Source organism: Chiloscyllium plagiosum, chromosome 12 (assembly GCF_004010195.1).
Source record: "Chiloscyllium plagiosum isolate BGI_BamShark_2017 chromosome 12, ASM401019v2, whole genome shotgun sequence".
Classification (NCBI taxonomy): Eukaryota; Metazoa; Chordata; class Chondrichthyes; order Orectolobiformes; family Hemiscylliidae; genus Chiloscyllium; species Chiloscyllium plagiosum.
Window position 1 is genome coordinate 37339111 of NC_057721.1, and position 20001 is coordinate 37359111.

Consider the following 20001-nt stretch of genomic DNA (forward strand, 5'->3'; position numbering starts at 1 on the left):
GAGGCATTTGGATGGGTATATGAATAGGAAGGGTTTGGAGGGATATGGGCTGGGTGCTGGTAGGTGGGAACAGACTGGGTTGGGATATCTGGTTGGCATGGACAGGTTGGACCGAAGGGTCTGTTTCCATGCTGTACATCTCTATGACTCTAAGTGGCTTTTAGGAAGTGAAAACTTATTAACCAATTGTTGAAAAGATGTAAAACGCCATCAACATATAAATCTTTCACACTATTTATTCCTAACTTAGCCCAACCAGAAAAGGCACTGTCCACTAAAGATGGGGGAAAAATATGATTTGCCACCAACGGCGCCTGAGTAGAAAATGACTGAAAGCCAAAGTGTCTAAATGGAAACGGAATTTTAAGATAGGATAAAACAATCACATTGTTTGTGCAAACAGAGGTTGAAGAAAGGAGAAGTGAATGCAATAAAGCCTTCAATGTTACCGGGTGGGTGGAATTTGCTTCAATAGTCAACCAAATTCAGAGAGCATCAAAGTTCTCATATTGGAGCCAACTGTTCAAAATTTCGAATGTTTGCTGCCCAATAATAAAAGAAAACATTTGGCAGCACCATTCCACCTAGTATCGTAGGCCTCTCTAACAACTGATTTCGTAACCTAGGAGTTTTTGTATTCCAAATAAATTCAAGAATTAGACTATCTACTTTATGGAAAAAGGAAAGAGGGAGAAAAATTGGTATGCATTGAAATAAATAAGAAAATAGTAGAAAAATATTCATTTTAATGGAATTAATTCTAGTAGCAACAGACAAATTAAGGAGAGACTAAAAGAGAAAATGCTGGAAAATCTCAGCAGGTCTGGTACCATCTGTAAGGAGAGAAAAGAGCTGACGTTTCGAGTCTAACTGACCCTTTGACCTTTATTTAAGGAGAGACTATCCTTCGGAGTCTTGTTTAATTTGTACCAGTAAGGTACAAAATTTTTCCTGTGCAAATTGCCCAGTGCATCTGCCATGTGTACACCAAGATAAACAAAACCAGAGTTGGCAATCTTAAATGGTAAATTATCTAGTGGGTATTCCCTGGCAGGCTTATTGATAGCAAATATCTCACTTCTGCTAAAATTCAATTTATACCCAGAACTCTTACTGAAAAATTCTAAAACTGAAAGTGCAATGGGAATGGACAGAGATAAGTTTGAGACAAATAGCAAAAAGTCATCTGCATAGAGGGCAATCTTCAACTCCACACCATTTCTAGTTCTGCCACAGAAATCAGGATGAGTCCATAGAGCAATAGAAAGGGGTTCAATTACAATGGCTAACAGCAGTGGACTCAAAGGACAACCATGTCTAGAGGAACGATAAATGTAGAAACAATCAGAATTCATGTTATTGGTCCTAACAGAGGCCTGTGGTGATGCTAGAGTAGTTTGATCCAAGAAATAAGTTTTGCCCCAAAGCCAAATTTCTCCAAAATGAAAAAAAGATAATTCCATTTCACTCTATCAAAGAGTTTTTCAGCATCTAAAGATATCAAAGCCTCAGGGAGAGTGGATGGGGAAGATATGTAAACAACATTAAATACCTGCCAAAGATTTTAAAAAAGGATTGCCTGTTGCAAACAAATCCAGTTTGACCCAAGGATATGAGAGATAGAAGGATGGTTTCCAAACGTCGGACCAATAGCTTTGACAATAATTTAAAATCAATATTTAGCAGACTTATAGGACAATATGAACCACACAGTAAGGGATATTTGCCTTTCTTTAAAAGCAGCCTTTTCCAAAATGTTTTATAAAATTCAGCCAGAAAACCAGAGTCCAGGACTTTTACCACTTTGCAGTGATTTAGCCGCAGCCTCAAGTTCTATTGCTGTGATTGGTTGCTCCAATTCCTTTTGCCACATTTTGATCAATAGTAGGAACTTTAATCTTATCAAAAAAGGTATCAAAATCTGCTGTACCAGAAGAACACGCAGATGAATACAGTGAAATGTAAAATTCGTTAAAAGTTTTGTCGATTTCTAATGAGTATGATATGACACCTGAATTAACCTTAATTGGTGGGATTAATTGAGATGAGGATATTGATGTGTCATCAATTTAATAGTTCTCTTTCCTTGTTCATAAAATTTAGATCTGGAGCGAAGTAAAAGCTTGGTGGTGTATTGTGACATTACAACATCATACTCTGCCTGTAGGCATATGCGTTCTTGATATACTTCTGAAGACTTAGAAATTGCGGAAAGAGAGTCTAACTGAGACAGCCATTGCCAATTTCTCGTTCCTAAGTCCATTCTTATGTGCTGCATAAGAAATTATTTCACCCCTGATGAACGCCTACATGGTTTCCCACAGCAAGGAAGTTGTAATGTCTGGAATTTTGTTAAATTTTTTAAAAAGTCTATCCACTGAAAGACAAAATTAACAAAATCTTCCTCTAAGCGTGTATTGAGACGCCAAGGTGGGCATGTATTAAGAAACTTCTGAAAGTTTCAGAGACATTCATAGAGACAGATGCATAGTCTAATAAAAAATTGAGTCATATTTGCAACCAGACATGGATGCGAGCAGTCCATCATCCACCAAGAAAAAATCAATACGTGTAAAACTGTGACGGACATGCAAAAAAAAAAGTTCCTTTTTGGAGGAATTAAAGAACCGCTACGGGTCAACAACATTAAACTCCACCATAGTATCTTAATTATATTAGCAGATTTGGAACTGGGCATTTGGAACAGAGGAAGAACGGTCTAAGTGAGGATTCAATCAAAGTTAAAATTGCCTCCCAAGATTAACTGGTGTGAAGATAAATCCGGTAATGTTGAAAGGAACCGTCTGGAAAAGGCCTCATCGTCCCAATTGGGAGCATAAACATTAGCCAAGATTACATCAATGCCCAGTAATAATAATAAATCTGCAAAAAGAATCATAGGTAGTTTCAGCTTTGACAAAAGGAATACATTTATGTAAAAGAATACCAACTCTATTAGATCTGCTAGAAAAGGAGGAAAAATACATTTGTCCAATCCAACCTCATTTCAACTTAGGACTATCTATATTTTTCAAGTGGGTTTCTTGTAAATAAATTATATGATTAGATTAGATTCCCTACAGTGTGGAAACAGGCCCTTCGGCCCAACAAGTCCACACCGACCCTCCAAAAAGCAACCCACCCGCCTACATTTACTGCTGACTAATCCATCTAACACTAAGGGCAATTTAACACGGCCAATTTACCTAACCTGCACATCTTTGGACTGTGGGAGGAATCTGGAGCACCCATAGGAAACCCACGCAGACACGGGGAGAATGTGCAAACTCCACACATATGGGCATTAAGATGGCGTCAATAATGTAAAACCTTACTGTGTTTAATTGGGCTGTTCAGGCCTTTACAATTCAGACTGAAGCATTAAGCTGTGTCATATTGTAATAATCACACATAAAATACCAACTGTGAAATAATAAATAAACAAATGTAAACCTTGTACTTTACAACCTTTAGGATTGAACACTGAATTTAACAATTTCAGGGTGTGAACACTTTCCTCCACATTCGTTACCCAACCCCAAACACCCAAGTTCTGTCCTATATAAGTGGCTAGGAGAAAGTGAGGACTCCAGATAGTGGAGATCAGAGTCGAGAGTGTGGTGAGGGAGAAGCACAGCAGGTTAGCCAGCATCCAAGGAGGTCCTGATCCTCGGGTGCTGCCCAACCTGCTGTGCCCCTCCAGCACCACACTGTTGACTATATAAGTGACTCCCAGCATAGCCAATACATTTCAACTATTCACACTCCTTTTATGACCCATTCAACATTTATTTCACTCCCAGCTTATCATCAACAGTCCCTTTGTCTGCCTCTCCTTTTCTCCTCTCAACTCTCTCTGGGTACCATCGCCATCTACTCCACGCATTCCTTTCCCTCCCAACACCAGCCCTTCTCCCCCAACCCCACCCCTTTCATCAGATAACTACCACCATTTCCTAGCTGATTTCAGTCATTCGATTCGAAACAGATACTGTTAGACCTACTGAGTGATTCCAGCATTTTCAATTTTTGCCTTCAAGGTACTATTCGGCTCCACCCCATTTTTGTTGAATTGCCTCCCTTCACATTATTGTCCCCTCAACATCACAGCATGCTGCCTCCAAACTCAACAAGTTATTTTCCTAACTTCTTTACGACAGTAGTAGCCCTGATAACCCCTCTTAACTTTTAGTGAGCAGACCCCCAGGACTGACATTGGCCCACCTCCTGACAGATTTAGAATGACAATGTTGACTAATAAATGACCTGATATTTGGGCAGATCCCAACTGGCTTACCGCTAATCCTTGAATTGATTGCACTGGGCCTGCGATTACCATGACCCTCACCTAGAATGCAGTGATATGGCACACTCAAACAGCCAAATGACTATGTCCAAGTCCCTAGACTGAGACAGCACACTACCCTTCTCTGACTGGTGACACTCCCTGACTGATTACAGTCCCCCTTGACTTCACCAAAGACTACTCCTCTGAGACTTTCAGACATGGCTATTTGGCTGAAGCATATGCAGTATGTATGCCATATAACCTGCTGGGTCAAAAAGGGCAGCGCTAGAAAAGCACAGCCATTCAGACAGCATCCAAGGAATGATGAAGAGTTTATGCTCAAAACGTCGATTCTCCTGCTCCTCGGATGCTGCCTGACCAGCCAAGCTTTTCCTGCGCTGCACTTTTTGACTCTGATCTCCAGCATCTGCAGTTCTCACTTTCTCCTAGTTGAATATAACCTGCTGGCACATGCTATAGATGTGACAATGTCACAATGCCATACACCAACAATACGATAACCTGTTTGACTGACCAATCATGACAATAACAAAATGTCTGCCTTTATGTCTGCACTAAATGACAAGACAAGACAGAAGTGCTGTAAGCCTGCATGTTGGAATGAGGCAGCAAAGCGCAAAAAGGCAGAGATGCTGTGACCATCCAAGCCGAAATGAGACAGCACTAAAATGCACCGTCCTCTTTGGATAAGGGACACAGAAAATCAATGCACATGGAGCATATCCGAGATGTTGGAGACTGCAGATGAAGACTTTGAAGAGGAAGCATTGAAGAGAATAGCCTACTGCATAAAAGTGAGGTGATATAAAGTCCTAATGAGATGCAAATCCAAGAAAATTGGCATCTTGCTGCTGACAAGCCAGAACATCATATCTTTCAAACCTTAGGAGTAAAATTAAATTTATTTTTTCTCGACATCGGGACCACATTTTTCCAATCTTGCCATATTTCTGCAATTGACTCCGTTATCCATGTCACTCAGGAAACAGGGAAAAATTCAGCCCAAGGTGTTCAGATCATTCTTACGTCAATGATCCATGAATGTCACAAAATGCCCAACCATAGTGTTTTATTAACCTTTTCTCATTTACTAATGTAAAATTAAATAGGCATACCTAGATCCTCAATTAGTCACATGACCTATTAGTCACAACACTTAACAAATTTTGATTATCTCTGGATCAATTGATTTAACAATAATAGAGAATACTTTGAAATGCAGTTTCACAAAAATAAGGGAAAAATTTGTGATTCGTGCTGTATTTGTTTACAGGTTTAGTACAGGAATGCAGCTGCACGTTTGTACATTTACAGATATGGTTTGGTAAGAATATTCCTTCAATTCGAACACTATAATGTCGAATGCAAAAAGCTGTACATATTTTCACATTAAAAAGCTGTACATATCTCACATCAAAATGTATGTCATTTTTAAGAAAACAGAATAGTGCAATAGGCATGACACACATTTGTTTCAATATTCAAAGTTCTGAAGTGTATTCAAAGTGCATAGAATTCAAGGAGGTGAAGAGCTATTTTAAAGTTTTTTTTTAGTTTTCACAAGTATTCACAAAGTGTTTAAATAAATTCATCCAGTTTTAGGAGAAATTGCCTCAGATATGGGAGTTGCACCTCACCTTGTGTCAAACAATCTGAAGTGTTGCCCATATATGGAGGTAATCTGTTTAAAATAAAATCTTTTCTCATTTCAGATGATCTAGTTTCTTTTCCATTCTCTAGCTGATCTGCCAACCCTCGCAGAAATCCACTCAGTTTCCTTGTTGAATCAGCTGATGAACTCATCTGCTACAAAATATAAAATAAAAGAGTAAGCAAAAAATATTTATTGTTTCTTTCAGATCCTGAGGACATTTTAAAGCACTTCACCAAATTGATTACTTTAAAATAAAATACACTTATTTTTACAGGAAAGATCAGCATAACATAATTATATGAGATAATGGAGTTGATTTCTCACTAGCAAAAAAGTGCTCGAAAAACTAATGAGGCTAAAGACCCTGGACCTGATGGGATATTAAAAGAATTGGTTACAGATATATAGTGGATGCATGAGCAGCAATCTTATAAGAATCCAGAGGATTTGAAAACTACCAATGCTATACCTTTATCTAAAAAGGCAAGGAGACAAAAACAGGTAACTAAAAGCCAGTTACTACATTTGCTATTGGGAAAATGTAAGAACCTATTGTAAAGGATGCAATACTTCAACAGGTAAAAATACATAATATGATCAAAGTCAGCATGGCTTCAAGAAAGGGAAATCATACCTGACAAATTATTAGAATTATATGAGCAAGTATCAAGCAGGGTAAAGGGGAAGCTGTGGATGCAGTCAATATTCTCTGTTCAGAGATGTTATGATGCAACCTCACAGAAGATGGGACTTGAACTTAAGCTTTTTGGCTCACAAGATCAGGACACAACCACTGTGCCATAAGAACCCTAACAGTAGGTGCAATATATTTGATTTTCAGATGGCATTTGATAAGTTACTACACATTAGGTTACTTAATAAGACAACAGCTGATTGGTGTTGCTGTTGGAGGTGGTATATTAGCAAGAATAGAGGGTTTGCCAACTAATGAGTCAGAGGGTGGGATAAGGGAGAGCATTTTCAAGATGGCAATCTGTAACTAGTGGAGTGCCACAGGGACCTACTCTTATTTGCAATCTATATTAATAACATGAACGAGCAAAGTGTATGTACCATAGTCAAGTTTGTGGATGACACAGAAACAGATGGTGTGACAATGCTGCTCCTTTAACAAGATTATTCTGTCCTTGGCTTATTTTCCCCCTGAGAGGGGTTGTAAAGGTAGAGGTTCCAAAATATCTGAACTGGCTACTTTAAAAATGGCTAACAGATGCTCCACAAGTAGAAAAGGCTTTCAGGTGTTTTTTTTAAAAGCACTTGTACAATGAAAGTGGCCAGTTCTCCCAGTTCAGGGATTTTTCTAGCATTGGGTTAGATTTTAGCTAGTGATCCAAGGAAACAGCTCTATGCTGACACACTCTCTCTCTCTCTCTCTCTCTGACAAATCTCTCCTGTAAGAACCTGTGTTTGAATTTACCTTTTTGCCAAGGTGTGTGTTTATGGGATGTTGCACGAAATCTTTGTTTAGTTGTGTTTTCACATCGGTTGGACTTTCAAATAGTTATGTTATTCTAAACTCTATTTTCTTTTGTTTGTGTGTAGATAAATTCTGTTTTGTTTAAAACTGAGTGGTTTGACCAGCTGCGCACGCCTGGAATATTCACTTTACATCTGCTTAAAACAACTACAAAAGTTAGATTCTGGGCTACCTTCTTAAAATGTTTTGAGGGGGTCTGGCCTGGTCCATAACAGTGGGAAGACAAGTAGTGAGCATGCCACAAAGAGCCTTAGAGGAATATAGACATGTTAAGCAAAATCGATAAAATTTGGCAGATGAATAGAAAATGTAAAAATGTGAGCTTACACACTTTGGCAGGAAGATTGGAGGAGCTCAATGTTATTTAAATGGAGAAAGTGTGCAAAAAGCTACAGAACAGAGGGATTTGGGATCGATCTTCTACATTAATCTCAAAACAAGAGGCCCCTCTTGAGGGGTCACAGATCTTCATAGTCAATGTATTGACTAATAAAGGAAAGCATGCCAACATCTTCCTTCACTATCCTATCTACCTGCGACTCCACTTCCATGGAACTATGAACCTGCACTCCAAGGTCTTTTTGTTCAGCAACACTCCCCAGGACCTTCCCATTAAGTGTATAAGTCCTGCTCTGATTTGCCTTACCAAAATGCAGCTCCTCACATTTTATCTAAATTAAACTCCATCTGCCATTCCTCAGCCTACTGGCCCATCTGATCAAGATCCCCGTTGTACTCGGAGGTCTCCGAAATTAAAACATTTTGGCAATATTATTTCTCCTGCCAGTTTTTCCTCCTCTGATTGTTTACTTTTCTTAAAGTTTTTCAATTCTGCAGTATCTGAATGCTGCTTTATTCTCTTTGTCTTAAAAACTTTTAAATACAACACTGTTTTATTTCCCTCATCTTAAAGGCTTTAACTGTGTAGTATAACAATGCTGCTTTCCTGCAGAGCTTACTGGAAGGCCCTTTCATGCTTCTATGGCCAACATAGTTTTTTTCACCATCTACAGTTAAAATGAATATCTTCCACTTTTTATAAGCAAGCAAAATAGACAATTTCCCTCCTTTGACAGTCTATAAACGAAATTCTATCCTTTTCCCTGACTTTATCAAATAAATCCTGCTGCCTCCAGCCTTAAAGCTGAATCCAATTTTCTTAAGAGCTTTCTCCAAACAATTTATGTTGCCCACTATGCTTCGCATAATGCTGATTTGGAGGTGCCGGTGTTGAATTGGGGTGTACAAAGTTAAAAATCACACAACATCAGGTTAGAGTTCAACAGGTTTATCTGGAAGTAGCAGTTTTTGGAGCACTTCTCCTTTATCAGATGGTTGTTGAGTATAAGATCGTAAGGCACAGAATTTATAGCAAACGTTTACAGTGTGATGCAACTAAAATTACAAATTGAAAAAGACCTGGATTGTTTGTTACGCCTCTCATCTTTTAGAATGATCATGTTGGTTTCAGTTCTTTCATATGTAAACCCTAGGACCCTTTCTTAAAGTTACATTCTCAAGTGAACTTTAACCACGGGTGCCATGTCAGCTCAGATAATGCACTGAAGTTGTGAAGTGTCCTGTGTGAGGCTGTCTGTGTCCTAATGTTCAAACTGATTCTACTTCTAACAAAAGGATTTACAGAATTTTACATAGCAGCGTGGTGTTGTGTGATTTTTAACACCAGTAATGCTCACTGTCTTACAATTTTAGTCAACATTTCAGTTTGCTTCAACAGTTCTCCAGTTCCTGCAACTTCTTCACAGCATAACTGCACCTCCATTTATGGATTTCCTACTTTCATTGCAGCCTCCAAAGTCTACTTACTTTCTTATGTCAGAATTTGTCTGCTAAAGCTGCTAATTTGGTTCCTTTTTACTTTAAATCTGGCTTTATGAAATTCTCAGAGCTAAAATCTTGGTCTAAATTACTTATACAGCCTTTGATTTTACTTACTGTAGCTGTGCCTCATAGTGTCAGTCACTATGATAGCAATACTTGCTCTGAGCTGTAAGCTTTCTCTTCTAGCCATTTTTGCTTGTCACTGCCCAGTTTTTAATAAAAAGTCTTCCAGTTGTCCACCATGGATTTTAGCTTTCTTCACGGAGCCTCCGATATCCATTCACTCTCTGGTGCTGCATTTCAAATCAGGACCATTACTAAAGTTCACTGGTAGCCAATGCAATCTTCAACTGCTGGGAGTGACTAGTGTGCTAGTTCGAAGTAGCTTCTAGCTTACACTTGCTTCTGCACTTCTCCTCCCAGATTGAAAGGCTTTTTCCCTTGCCTGTAGATTCTGCCTTATAGAATTTTGCCAGAGGTTGCAGCAGACTAGCTGCCCTAGTCACTTTGAAAGTTGTATCCAGAAATTCTTCTGGGTTTATTGGAATCCATGCAGCTAAGCTGAATTCCACTTCGCACTGCTGCTGACCATGTCATACAAACATGCGATGTTAACCACTCCCAACATGTGATTGGGTAGACAATTGCCAGCTTTCTCCTTTTCTGAATGGGTTTACAGGGCACACTTGATGTAAAGAGGTCGAGAAAAACCACTAGGTATTCAAATGAGAAGGAGAGTCTTCTCTGAAGCAAGACGCAGTTTATTACATGATAGCAATCAGATACTGTTACATTAATAAGAGAAATATTATTACTAATACTATTTCCAGACCTGGGAAATAGCTCTGTCTCTTCAAGATCTTAAGATGCTCTGCTTCCCCCCACCCAAATCTCCATAACAACATCAGAATCTTGTGTAAAGTTTAATGCAGTCCTCAGGTTTAGCTTTTTAAAAATATTACCTTACCACAGCAGAAGAGACTATTATTATTCATTCTTATTACCCATTATTTTCCCTATCGGTGGCTTTGAATTCCATGTCAATACTTACAATGAAAATGTTATGAGCACCTATTAGCAAAACCAGTGTAAATTTTGGCATTATTTTGCACAAATGCAATCTAGAAAATACAAGGCCATTACAGAGATAATTTAATTAATTATTCAAAAGCATCAAAAAGGCATCAATTAAAAACAAACTTAAAACAATCCATTAATCTCTGGGTTAATATCTTTCATTTTCAGAAATAAGTTTTTTTACTATATAAGTGGTTAAACTAGAATGGATAAATCAGTATAAAGTGAGAAGGCACATTCTACTTGACATTCTATCGGTATTTGATCATTAAAAGAAATGTAGTTCACTCCATTCTATCAAAATACCTTTCTATAATGGTATGCTTTAGTTAAAGGATGAAACCTGATCAGATACTTTGCTTTGGGGAATTGTCTGTTTTGCAACTCATCAAAATGGATGTTAAGCCTCCACCAATTGCAGATGACCATAATGACATCGACAATGTGTGGTCTCATCAAATTGGCTTGCTATTGCTTCATGTGAGCGCCTGGGGCTTGCAGCTTGCCAGCAGAATTTCAGAGGACTTATAAAGTTAAACTTTGACTCAGGCTTCAGGCCAGTATGGCTAACATGCAGAAAGATTGTTTCAGCAGCTTAGGTGCAAGATGAATTTCGCCCCTGCTGTCTTTTCTAGATTCAAATTATGCCTTCTATGTCAGAGAGGCAGAACACTACTGCTCCAGTAATCCATCCACAAGAAAAGACAGAGAGAGTAAATATATATTTTCAGGAGTCTAAGAGAGACAGAAACAAAATCAATGGATGGAAACGAGAAAAAAAATCCTTACCATAAGATATTGCTTAGGCAGGCCTCTGGATAGTTCAATATCTTCTTTCATTGTATCATATACAAGCCAAGGAATTACATCAAGCAGATAATCTCCCCATGTACTACAACAAAAAAAATTTATTTAAAACAATAAATGCAGTACTTTAGCCAGAAATATTAAGTGGTAGGTCAATCACAGCCTCCTCTTGAGTTTCACAGCATCACAGGTGCCAGATTTAGCCAATTCATTTCACTCCATGCGGTATCCAGAATAGGTTGAAAGCAGGAATACTGCAAAATTAACAGCGTCAGACAACAGTATGAAAGATTTGTCCTCAAGAACTCACCGTACCAATAAGAGATTCTAGTTTAGTTAGAACACTGGCATCTACCCAGCAATCTGGAAAGTTACCCAGCTATGTCCTGACCACAAAATGGAGGAAATCCAGCCCAGTTAATTACTACTCAATCATCAAAGCGATAGAAGGATGTCATCGACAGCACTATCAAGCAACATTTGCTCAATAATAAAATACTAATTAATGCTCAATTAAAGTTCCAATTGGGCCACTAAACTCCTGACCTCGTCGTAGCCTTTATCCAAATTGGACAACAGAGCTGAACTCTGGAGGTGAAGGGAGGGTGGCATTAAGCAACATTTGACAGAGTATGGAAATGACGGGAAAACTCACTGCTGGTCATTGTCATTTTTAGCATAAAAGAAGATGTGTGTGGGTGTTGCAAGTAATCATCTGAGTCCCAGAACTTTGCTGATGCTTGGTCCAAGCATCTTAGCAGCTTTATCAATTATCTTTCCTTTACTATAATATCAGAAGTAGGAATGTTCACTGATTGCACAATGTTCAGTACCACCGTGAACACTGAAACAGCTTGGGTCTATATCCAGACTTCTGCTGCTAAGTTGCAAATAACAATCACTAAAGTAGTGCCAAAAAATGACTCTCTCTAACAAAAGAGAATCTAATCAGTTCCTCTGTTTATTCAATGGCAGCACCATCGTTAACTACATCCTAATTATTACCAGGCCCAGAAATTGAGCTGAACCAGCCATACAAATACTTTAGCTATAACTAGTGAGAGGCTAGGAATTTTGCATTAAGTAGCACATCTTCCCTTCCCAAACGACTACTCACCACCCTCCAGCATCAAGTCAGGGGTCTAATGAAATACTAGCCGATTGCCTGGATGTGTGGACCTCCAATAACATTCAAGAAGTTAAACACAATCCAGGATAAAAGCAGCCCACCTCACTGGCATCCCAACTGCTAATTTCAACATTCATTCTCCGCACCATTGATACAATGGTAGCAATGTGTACTATCCACAAGATGCACTGCAACCACCTAAAAGGTAAATTAAAGGCTTCTTTGACAACACCTTCCAAACTTGTGATTTGTACTATCTAGAAGGACAAAGGCAGGAGATGCATTGGAACACCACCACATACAAACTCCCTTCCAAGCCACACACTTTCCTAACTTGGACTATAGCTCTATTCCTTTACCATTGCTGGTTAAAAGCCCAGAATTGTCTTCCTTACAGCATTATGGGTACACGTTTACCAAAAGGACTGCAGTTGTTCAAGAAGGCAGCTCATCAGCACCTGCTCAAGGCAATTGGGAATGGGCAATAAATGATGGCCTAACCAATAATGCTAACATCACATGAGCAAATAAAATAAAAATGCAAGTATCACTGTCTATCACATTAATCATTTCCAATATCGACAACTTCACCTATAGAAATAGAGGAAAATACTCCCAAATACCTTTTAACAGGATTGAAATGAGTTTGTATTATTTCTATCGTATTCTTTTGGCTCTGTTAAGAGCTCCTTAAATTATTCTGAATTTGTTTTGTTCGTTGTCATTTTGTTTTTTTCAACCGTGGCTCTTAAACATCTACACAAACACAGTCCTGCCTCCATCTTAAAAAAAAATGTTACTGTAGTTTACTGTTCTTATTTTGCCTTTGACCATTTATTTGGGTTGAATACAAGACTAGTGCAAGACATTTACTGACTACTTTGATCGCAGTTTTTGATTAGAAAAATAGATGAAGCCTATTGCACCCAGAGGTCTGATTACAAACATAACTAACAAAAATGGCTATTATGTCATATGCAAAATGTAGGTAGATAGTAGCAATACAGTCACATCAACTGCAGCTTTATTCCATTTCCCATGTATCAATTTCATTCATTTATAGAGTAAGAATTAAAATTAAAAATGAACGCACGCTTTAGCTTGCATTTTGGTGAGCGCTTAGTTGCAAAGTTTAAAGTGTTAGAAAGTAAATGTTTAGAGAAATAACTAATTGCAACTACAAGTTACTAATTGTCAGTGTAAAATTCCTACAAAATATAAGCCAGAATAAATGCTCTTACTTGTTTTGATAGGTGCTTATTGTAATGTGGGTAGAATGTGAGCCTCCTGTTGGAGTATCTGCTTGGTGTATTGTTCCTCTGGGAAAATATAACAAATCACCCGGCTAGAAAAAAAAAGGAAACAAGCAGAGATTTCCAGTATTAGTTTATCACATTTTGTTATGTTGTGAAGGCCAATGGATATCAATGACAAATATATTTTTTGTTTGTGCAGTGTTTACTTTTAAAACATTGTATTTATTTTCTATAATTTCACACTGCCTATTTATTGCATTAATACGACAGTAATAATAATCATTCGGATTTTACATTATACTTAAATGTAGCAAACTGTCCCAAGGTTAGATTGGACCATCAAAAGAAAATAAACAAGGAAATATCACCATATGCATAAGTTGATAACCTAATAAATATTGAGACCAGTTATTTAATCTTATCTAACAATGCTTTCTGCTGTAATTTAAAATTCACTCAGTTAATAAAACTCAAATTCATAATATTCTAAATGCAGAAAAGCAAATATCTTATTTATTCAAGATATTCAAAGTGAAATCCTGCAGTTTGATTCTATGAATATTAAGTGACAAAGCTTTTAATGCCATACTCTGATTTTATCTGCCCAAATCTCGTTTTATGTCCAACAGACAGACAACAGTGAACACTGCTTTATATTAAGCAAAAAGCATTCCAAAGCAGTTCCACTAACTTAAATGTGAGCTGGATCACAGCGTCCTGATATGAAAGATCTCCAAGCCATAAATCATTTGCAATTGGATACAATGGATGGAGAAAGTACTGACCATAGTTTCAAATATTGGCCTACTGAGAGCTATTCTCTCGAGAAGCTAAGGTTGCAAAACAATTAATTACAATTAGTTACGAATGATTTAGGCAGTTAATTATCCCAATATTCTGTTAAGTTCAAAAATCCTTCAGTGGCTAATAGCTAAATGTGTAAATAAACAGTGTTTATGTTACTGGACTAGCTATCCAGACGTCACAAATACTTATAACATCATGGCATGCTGTGAAACTTAACTCAAAATATCTGGCAGCACCAGAAATTTACCAGTATGTACTGGTTCTTGTAAAACTCAGTAGATTTACACAATTTTCAGGAAAAGCAGCCTATTCCTTCTCCAACTGACTTAAGTGATTTTTAAAAATGAGTTCTTTCGTGAGACGAGGGCACCACTGACAACACCAACATTTGTTTCCTATCCTTAGATTTCTTTGAACCATGTGGCTTATAATGCCATTTCAAAGGCAACCACATTATTCTGAAGTCACATAAAGACACATCAGGCAAGGATGGCAGATTTCATTCCATATCATATATTAATCAATAGATGGGTTTTATAACATGCAGTGATACTTTCATGGTCACCATGAGTAACTAACTTTTAACTCCTAATTTTTTTTATTTTATTAACTGAATTTAAATCCCACTTGATGTGGAACAATTTGAATTTGTGTCCCTCCAGCCTGAACCTCTGTATTATGTAAGCATTACTTATTTACCCACTTAGCTCTTGTAAAACCACAGAAATACGATAAATAACTAGCCCAATTGTTATTTAATAATTATAATTTATTCATGTATTTGGGATGTGATCAAACCTTACACCAAACTGAGCCTGTATTTAACCTTATAATCAGAACAGCTAAATAAATAAAAATGATTCTGAACTGACACTGCAGTTGTTGTTTAATGCTTCTGAATGTTACTATGCAGAAAACCAATTTATGACCGCTACAGTATTCTTTACAAAAGTGCACATAAATAAGGCTAATTATTTAATACGTAACTTCATTGACCATTCCTATGCCCGAAAGTAACAGAAAGTTCCAGAAACATATATAGTACATAAAGTGCTCCATAGTAAATGTCACAGAAATGAAACAACTTAGTAAAAGGCAAACAGAAAAACTGGCAAACCTAATTGAGTAGCACCAATAATTTGGTACCTTTAATGTAAATTCATGGGTTGGACTTCCAATCCGGTCTTCAGGTTCTGTGCTGTATTCCCGAGCTAAAGGTTTTGTGGGTTTGTAGAGTCGCCAGTGTTTTTCTCCCTCCAACTGCAGAATAAACACCTAACAACGCAAAAAAAACTATCTGATGAAATTAATCTTGTATGACCTCTAACATTATTTTGAATACCTTGCTGAAATATAAGTAACCCTTGGAAAGAAATATAAATCTCTCTCTTACTTCTCTTTTCCAGGCTCATAACAGAGAAACAGTTGCGGTAGTACATGTATAAATGTTTTAATATAGAAGAGAGAAACATAGTACAGTACATATGTACACTTTGCTCACCTTTTAGCGATAATATGTTAATACAGGAATATAGGTTGTACGAACTAACATTCCCTAAAAATTAAGATCTACCAACAAAATGTGTAGCTGCTTTATCCAGCCTATTCATAATTTTGAAAACCTTATCAGGTTTTCAAAATCCGCTCTCAGCCTTCTTTGTTCTAAGGAGAACAGTCCCAATTTCTTCAATCTATCCTCATAATTGATGTTTCTCATTCCTCGAACCATTCTCGTAAATGGCTTCTGCACTGTCGCCAGTGCATTCACATTTTTCCAGTGATGGGTGCCCACAATTATACACAATATTCCAGCTGAGGTCTAACAACTATCTTGTACCAGTTCAACATTACTTCCCTGCTCTTGGAAGCTGTGCTCCCATTATTAAAGTTGAGAACACCATATGCTTTAACTATTCTCTTCACCTGTCTTGCTACCTTCAATGATTTGTGCACATATACACTCAGGTCCCTCAGTTCCCACACCCCCTTTAGAGCTGTGTCACCCAATTTGTTAATACAGCCCTGCCTACACTTTACAGAGCTAAATTAATTTACTACAGAAATAAGAAAATTAGAGAACATGAGAATCCTAACTTTTGCGATATAAAGAATCAGAGATTTTACAGCATGGAAAAAGGCCCTTCAGGGCATCATGTCTACACTGGTCATCAAACATCCATCTTTTCTAATCCCATTTTCCAGCCCAAAGCCTTGTATGCTTTGGTGTTTCAAGTGCGCTCGTCTAAATAGTTCTTCAGAGTTTTGTGAGTTCCCGCCTTATCAGCCTTTTGGGCAGTGAGTTCATGACACTCACAACACTCTGGTTAAAATTTTATTTCATCAAATTCCTTCTAATTCTTACCTTAAAAGTGCAATATAAGCCTGTACAATTAAAGCAAACACTTCTTAAACAAAGTGTACAACACTTGTTATCCAATCAAAAACTTGAAATGATAGCAGCAAGATAAGTTTAGATTCATACCTCAACATCATCATAATGGGGTGGCAGACCTTGAGAGCCCTCTGGTGTGATGTAAACATTAGATCCAACTAATGATCCAAAGAAACATTCCAATTTTTCCTGGATCTTCCACAATTCATCCTTGAAAAAATAATAACATGTATGCTTTGCACTGAAAAGACATCCAAAAACATAAATATACTATAAACCATAACTGAAAACAGATATCACTCGAAATCAATACCTTGAATCTCTGTGGCTGGTGAAATTGTATTGTAGCTTTCTTCTGTTCAAAGTCTTTCTTTAACTGCGTATAATTAACTTTTCCATCTTTATTTAAAACCTTCTTTTTCCCACTTATACATCGACAAAAGTTAACATCTCTTCCGTAAAATACATCATTTCTGCAGATTTCCTTTAAATCATCAAACTTAAATAATGACTGATAGTAAGTAGCTACTGAAGGGTTATTCTTCTGAACTAGAAGGGGTTTCTGTTCCCAATATTCACCGAAGAACTCTTTACTTCCAATAGGAGAGATCAGACTCTCAAACAAGGTGGCTGGGCTTTTGAAGTCAAAAACTGGGCCAGAAACATCTGGATCTAACTTGACTCTTTTGCAGGTGTCAGCGTCCTCTCTCTCAGATTCAGATTCTGGTCTTCTGCCAACATTCTTCGGCATTTCTTTGAGAAAAAGAAAAAAGAAGTCTCATAACTTGACACTAAATATGACCATGTTGTGAAAGTCTGACTGATTACCCCACTGCTCTCAGCTCTAATTGGGTATCAAACAATTTAAATAGAAATAACAAAAGCAAAACAATTCTGGAAATACTCTTCAGATTAAACTGTAATCTATGGAGAAACCAAGTAAGTTATGTTTTGAGTGCAGGATCTCCTGCTTAGTTGCAATTAAGAGGCAGGGACAGACATTAATATTAAGGTCCTCACCAAGGCCCTGTATAACTGAAGTGAGATATCCCTACTTTTTAAGTCAAATCTTCTTGCAATTAAGGCCAAAATATCATTTGCTTTCCCAAATGCTTGTAGCATCTGCCTGTCTCCCTTCATTGACTGATGTGCAAGGACACCCCAGAGCCCTCTGTACATCCAATTTCCCAATACAGGTACATCACTACTTAAATAGCTATGTTTTACTGTATCCGCCCTTTGTTTGCCCATTCACTCAACTTGCCTAAATCACCTTGAAGCCTCATTTCATCTTCCTCGCAACTCTGCCCAGTTTTGTATCATCAGCAAACACAGAAGTCTTCCATTTGGTTCCCTCCTCCAGGTCTTTTATATTTAATGTGAATCGCTGAGGCACTGATCATTACAGCACTCTACTAGTCACTACCTGCCGCTTGGAAAAAGACATTTATTCATACGGTTTCCTGTCTGTTGACCAATTCTAAATCCATGCCAATACATTACTTCTTTGCTTTAACTTTGCCCATTAAACTCGTAAAAGGGACCTGATCAAAAGCCTTTTGAAAATCCAAATACACCATAATTTGACACTAAATATGACCATGTTGTGAAAGTCTGACTGATTACTCCATTGCTCTCAGCTCTAATTGGGTATCAAACAATTTAAATAGAAATAACATAATTTTGTAGTTTTGGCTGAATGCGTCTGAAGCTGACTTCAAGGAGGATATTAGTACTTGTTTGATTATCCTCCTATTGTATCCAGAAGATGCTGCTGTCAGAATTTCTACACTGCTGAGAGATGCTCTATACACCCTAATTGCACCAGGTAGTACAAACTATTGTGCTTCGGTTCAGAATAGTCACAGAACTGTCCAACACTGAAGGAGGCCATCACATCAATCTCTTTGCTATCAACTCTTTCAAATAGCAATTTATTTCATCTTTCACCTCGCCATATTCCTAGAATGTTTCTCCTTCAAATATTCATGTAATTCCTTTTTGAATAATAGAACCCCTACAGTGTGCAAGCATCTCATATAGCCCACCGAGTCCACAATGATCCTTCGAAGAGCATCCCACTCAGACCTTCCCCCTACCCTATCCCTGTAACACTGCATTTCCCATAGCTAATTCACCTAGCCTGCACATCCACAAACAATATGGGCAATTTAGCATGGCCAATCCACCTAACCTGTGGGGAGGAAACCAAAGCACGTGGAGGAAACCCGTGCAGACTTAGGGATAACATGCAAACTTCACACTGACAGTCATCCAAGGCTGGAATCAAACCGGAGTCCCTGGCAGTGTGAGGCAGCAGTGCTAACTACTGAACCACTGTGCCGCCCAATGAAGGTTACCAATGAATTTGTACCCACAGGTGGGGTCTTTCATAAGGCAGTCAAGTGTGTGGTGCTGGAAAAACACAACTGGTCAGGCAGCATCTGAGGAGCAGGCGAATCGACATTTTGGGCATAAGCCCTTCATCAGGATGAAGGGCTTATGCCTAAAACGTCGATTCTCCTGCTCCTCAGATGCTGCCAGACTGGCTGTCCTTTTCCAGCACCACACTCTCGACTCTGATCTCCAGCATCTGCAGTCCTCACTTTCTCCTCTTTCATAAGGCACTGCCACATACTGAGGTGTGTTGTGCCTTTCAATTATCACGAATGCATCACATCAAAAGCAAGCACTGCAAATTTGAAATGGTACAATTTGAAAGTTTATAACTTTTGATTCCAACTTAAAGAAGGTAAAATACAAGTGTTAACAAAGACATAAAGCATACATAAAAGAAGATTTAGTCTTGTGTAAGGTACATTATGGAGTGAACCTCTAAAACATAAAATATATGAAATATATCATGAAATATATATCAATGTTTAAAACTCTGAAAGAATCTGTTCAGAAACAATGTATACATAAAGCAGAAAATCTGAACTGTCAATGTTGGATGGTTGCTATTTTAAAATAGAGAAAACAATTAGTCAATCAAATTATATCATTACTGTGTTTCATTTAATTAAATACAAAGCTGGTTTGAACCACAATCAAAATATTTCTTAAAATTAACCTCACTGTCTTTGGCAAGAAAGTGAGGTCTGCAGATGCTGGAGATCAGAGCTGGAAATGTGTTGCTGGAAAAGCGCAGCAGGTCAGGCAGCATCCAGGGAACAGGAGAATCGACGTTTCGGGCAAAAGCCCTTCTTCAGGAATGAGGAAAGTGTGTC

General features: G+C 37.9%; 1 protein-coding gene across 3 annotated transcripts in view; it reads right to left on the minus strand.

The window, feature by feature from the left end:
* Positions 1–20001, minus strand: part of riox2 (ribosomal oxygenase 2) — a 61000-nt gene that overhangs the window by 30159 nt on the left and 10840 nt on the right. For all 3 annotated transcript variants that reach the window (XM_043700804.1, XM_043700805.1, XM_043700806.1), the window contains exons 2-7: positions 17085–17524; positions 16862–16981; positions 15526–15654; positions 13558–13661; positions 11170–11272; positions 5947–6115 (exon numbers count right to left, since the gene is read on the minus strand). In XM_043700804.1, the coding sequence (XP_043556739.1) occupies positions 5947–6115; positions 11170–11272; positions 13558–13661; positions 15526–15654; positions 16862–16981; positions 17085–17522 (1063 nt within the window). In that variant the 5' untranslated portion in view covers positions 17523–17524. The remainder of the gene's footprint in view (positions 1–5946; positions 6116–11169; positions 11273–13557; positions 13662–15525; positions 15655–16861; positions 16982–17084; positions 17525–20001) is intronic.